General features: G+C 41.5%; 1 protein-coding gene across 1 annotated transcript in view; it reads left to right on the top strand.

Annotated features, from left to right (window-relative positions):
• Positions 1-4500, top strand: part of LYRM1 (LYR motif containing 1) — a 38020-nt gene extending 33520 nt beyond the window's left edge. The window contains exons 3-4 of the mRNA XM_006892646.1: positions 2225-2317; positions 4384-4500. Of these exons, the coding sequence (XP_006892708.1) occupies positions 2225-2317; positions 4384-4500 (210 nt within the window). The remainder of the gene's footprint in view (positions 1-2224; positions 2318-4383) is intronic.
• Positions 4501-5057: the final 557 nt, after the last annotated feature.

Raw genomic sequence — 5057 nt, 5'->3', positions numbered from 1 at the left:
TGAGATGATATATCTTAAAGAAAGCAAGCTCTGTCTCTTCTTGTTCCCATGAAGCAGCTGGAGGATTTGAACTTCTGACCTTTTGGTTATCAGCCTGGCTCATAATGACTATAACACCGGGGCTCATACTTGTCCTATCATGTAGTAACAGGAAAATGGACCAACAGACCACAGTTTTGCAAATATTGCTGCTTAAGAAAGAATAAAGAAAAATATTAATATTAGAGTAGGTAGTACGTAAATATGGTCAAAATCATACAAGCAGCCCATGAGAGACTGATGTTTGGAGGACTCTGGCCCAACTTTGTTCAGATCTGGAGGGCAAGGGCCCCAGCTTTCCATTGTCAACTCCCCAACAATCCTTCCCTTGTTTTTCTCAAGGGTTTTTTCCTTCTCACACATGCAGCTCTAAGTAGCCTGTCACCTCCCACATCATTGTAAGAGCTTAATAATCCAGAGACACCTCATTAATTGCTCTGAATCCCAGGGAGCATGTAGGAATAGGGAAATGTATTCCCAAGGTAGACCCGAGAGCAACAGCTTCTAAGAAGCACAGAGTTCAGAAAGTGGAGTCTTTGCACCGAGGGATTCAGCTCCGGTTCTGTGCATTGCTGTTCCAGGAACTCTTCTCAGCTCCAAGAGGCACCCTAAGAGAGGAACAGCCTTGGAATTTCCAAACCACACAGGCCCCAACATCACTGCTGGTGTCATCAGCGGCTGATGCAACACAGTTCTGCTTTGAGATGCACTTACAACCCTTAGCTGAGCCACATTATTGACTCACATTCCATCCTCGGAATGGATATGCTTCTCCCCCTTCTCCTTTCTGGCTTCCCAGCGTGAACTTTTCATCCTTTTTTTACTGGAAACTAGATCTCCATGATGTGGCTAATTTGGAATTTTTCTCTTCTCCTTTAGAGTGGGCAAGGCAGATGAGAGGCGGAGCATTCTTCAGTGTCTCACTTGGGGATTCTAGATTGCATGGGCTGAAACAATTGAGCTATAATGAAATGGAATCGACATGGACAGGGCTGGAGAAGCACTCTTAGATAATGTTGATAGACCAGAAAAAATAGAGTATTCATTGTTGGTATGAATATTGGTCCACCTTCTAGATGCTAAGATGTGTCGGAATAAAAAATACATAAACATCCACTCTTTGGGGCAGCTAATCTCTCTCTCTAGGAGCTGATCTTTCAGGTGTTTGCAAATAAATACAAAAACCAATTCTTACAGAAAGCCACAGCAGAATATCTTGTTATGGCGAAAGATTGTAAAGAAACTAAATGTCCGTTAGTTGGAGATTAGTTAAATAATGGCACAACCTTGCACTGGACTCTTGTTCAGCTGTTAATAATAAGGCAATCCCATATGTATGAATTTACAAGGAACCTCAAGTAATATTGCTAAGGGAAAAGCAAGGTTCAGAAAAAAATCAGCTGTCATTAATATATGAGGAAAAAATAGTTTGTGTGAATGTGTGTGTGTGTGTGTTTGCTTATATAGACAAAGGTTATCTTTGGAAAGGCATGCAAGAAACTGTTAATTATAGTATGTAAGAAGGGACTAAGGTGCAAGGGAGACATACTTACCATGTGCAAATATTTGAACAATTTTGAAAAGTTGAATCCACAGTAAATGTATTTGTTAAGTTGCTTTTGCTTTTCCAAATCATCAATATTTAACTTAGTGGTAATGAATTGAAAAACTGTAAGGACATGTACACCTATAGTTTATATAAGGACCGTGGTAGCAAAACAATTAAGCTTTCAGCTTAATTAGGTGATAGCTAGCTGGAAGTTTGGGGTTCTGATTCACTCAGCAGTTCAATGGGAAAAGATCTGGAAATTTGTTCCTGTAAAGCTTACTGCCTAGATAACCCTCTATTGTTGTTGTTGCTGTTACATGCCATCCAGTCAACTCCGGCTCCTTTTTGGCGGATCGTGTGCCACGCCCACGGTCTCCACTGTGCTTATTCTACATGGTGCTTGACCAGTCACTATGCCACTCTGTCTCATTGCTGGTCTTCCTCTCCTCCATCGACCCCCCATCTTTCCAAGCGAGAAGTGCTGCATATTCTGCAACCCTCTAGGGCAGTGATGTTCTGGCACATGGCGTCATTATGAGTTGAAATTCATTCAGAGGCACCCAACAATAACAACATACTCTCTGTAGCATTTTAAAAAAAATACTAACTGCCTCATCTGTTTCCTCTTGTTACTAGCTCACAGACCCAGATTTGATTAAACAGTGTATAGACGAATGCACTGCCAGGATTGAAATTGGACTGCATTACCAGATTCCTTACCCAAGGCCAGTAAGTGTGACTCCAATTAACCTGTGGGGAGAATTCATCCTTATCAACATCGTTACTTCCAAGAATGTGTTCAGAGAGCGCTCAGGCTCGCTCAGCTTCCCAGAGCTACAGTAGGAGGCATATCGGAGATAAGCTCTTTTGCTACCAATTTGTTGCAACAAATTCAAATGTCAGTGAGTGCCTGCGTTCTCCTGCCTGTTATTATGTTCCAAGCAGAACATAATACATAGCTGCTGCTTTTAACTTTTGCCCTTTCTATGGAAATACTATTGGATTTCTTGTTAAAAAAACATAGGCTCTCTCAACTTTCCTCCACACTAAAGCTGTGGCCCTGGCCATGTCGTCCCCTGTGTGTTCCCTCCCCTCCTTGCACGGACCCCCATTACAATAAATATTAAATAAAACTCTGAAAAATAAACCCCACCAAAACCAAAAATATAGGCTCGTCATAAAAGAATAAACTTCAAACATTCAAGGAATGTAGAAAATGGAAATTGGCAAAAACCCTTACCCCCAGAAGTGACTACAGTTAACTTTGAAACTGGACCATGACAAATTGCTGTTATCAACTAAGACCTACACGACAATATTACCACCAGAAATTGCATTATTATATTGGTTCCATTTAATAGTTTGGTTGCGTTTACTATTGGTTCAGTTTATTTATTGTTTATTCAGTTTTAGCAGTTTGGAAATAAGTCCTCTTCCCCTATGTTCATCTACATACACGGGTCCCTGTTGAACCTACAGCTTTGTTTTTTTTGTTTTATTTTCGGGCACTTTATGAGTTTGCATGTCGTCCTTACACAGAGCACTCTGTGCTCATATTCCCTGCATTGGTCTGATTTTCTTTTCATTTCAACAACCAACCAGAACAACTTCTGAAAACAAGGAGTGCGTATAGAGTTTTGCTGTCTGTTTTATTTTATGTATCTGGATATCTTTGTATATAGTTCTTACTCAGCCTTCTCTGGTCATTTCATGGGGTGCTGTTTTATGAATGTGCCCTAATTTAACCAGCCTCCTGTTACTTGTTTGCATGAAATGAGTTCTAAGTCCTCATGAACCTACGGAACAGAGAAGAACTGCTCTGTAGTGTTTCCAAGCTGGTCATTTTTACACAGGCGGGCTATCTCATCTATCTCCCATGGAGCAGCTGGTAGATACAAACTATTGACTTTTTTTTGGTTAGGTGAGGAGCACTTTAACTGTTGTGCCACCAAGGCTTCCTCAGCTCCTGCTCATCTCTCTTGCCTGCACATGCTCCCCCCACCCCACCTCCCATATTAGTTTCCTATCCCTGCTTTGACAAAGTGGCAGGAATTGAGTGGTTTTAACAACAGAAATGTATTCTCTGCCTGGAATCTTAACAGCCTGAATCAGGGTGTAGACAGGGCCATGTGCTCTGAAGGCGGCAGGGGAAGATCCTTCCCTCCCTCTCTCCTAGCCATGGTTGCCCTTTGGCTTGGGGCTGCAACACAACTACCTTGTCCCATGGACATCTCTCCTCTGTGGCTGCCTTTTCATAAGGACATCAGTCTGATTGGATCAGGACCCACCCTGTTGCAACAGGACCTCACGTTAACTGACAGCTTCTTCTAGGATGCATTCACAAGTAGTTTGTTGTTGTTGTCCACAGGTAGTTTAGACTTCAGAATATCTTCTTGTGGGTCATAATTCAGCCCATAATATTCCCCATGTTTGGATTCCCATCTTGCTGCATCCGCGGTCATCATTTTCCTCCATGCAGGCAGTATAGCAAAGAGCACAAACATTGACACCAGAAATGTCAGACTTTGAATCCCATCTCCACCACTTAATAGATATTCTTAAGCAAATTATTGTAACCCTCTGGGCCTCTGCTTCTGATCTACAAAAATCAAGAATAATTCTTTGTGAGATTATTATAAGGATTAATGTGTATAAAAATATGGAGATTAAGGAGTCGTTACAGACCTGGTGCTTAGCAAGGAGTCTGCTATTTCGTAAAGTCTCAGTGAACATAAACTGCTACTAGGATTGTGATGAAGATTATTAATATCATTGTTATTCTCATTATTATTCAGATTCATCTGCCTCCAATGGGCCTTACCACACTTCAAGGTCGAAAACTTCGGAGTCAGGAGAAACTGAGGAAGCTTTCTAAACCAGTGTATCTCAAGTCTCATGATGAAATTTCCTAACCCAGAAAAGAGTTTGTTTCTGAGAATGATGAGCCAACTAGATCATAGGTGTAAAAGGAAGGGATGACAAACACTTCTTGTTTCTCGCTAAAAACCCACCGTCAGGGAATTGATTCTGACTCATAACAACCCCTCTACTGAATTTCAAAGACTAGTTAATCTTAAGGAGAGCAACTAGTGGGTTTGAACTGCTGACCTTTTACCTAGAGCGTGAGGAACAGTCCTTTTTTTTACCCTTGATTGGGGTTAGGAGGAGGAATTAAAATCGCTTTTTTTAAAGAAAAAAAGAAAATTTCTTACTGTGTACTGTCAAGTGGTATCCAACTGGTACAGGAGTAGATTGCCCCTCCTCCAGCAGAGCATCTGTTGGATTCGAACCATGCACCTTCGGGATTGCAGCGCAGCTTCTTGCCACTAGGCCACCAGAGCTCCCTTTAAAATATCTTCTTAATAATAATGACATCATATGTACATGGGGGGCTCTGGTGGCTTAATAGTCAAGAGTTATACCGCCAACCCAAAAGGCACCCAGTTTGAATCTCTTCCCTTATGATTTA

Source organism: Elephantulus edwardii, unplaced genomic scaffold (assembly GCF_000299155.1).
Source record: "Elephantulus edwardii isolate Elephantulus edwardi_28Jun2011 unplaced genomic scaffold, EleEdw1.0 scaffold00117, whole genome shotgun sequence".
Classification (NCBI taxonomy): Eukaryota; Metazoa; Chordata; class Mammalia; order Macroscelidea; family Macroscelididae; genus Elephantulus; species Elephantulus edwardii.
This window is presented reverse-complemented; position numbering and strand designations above follow the sequence as displayed.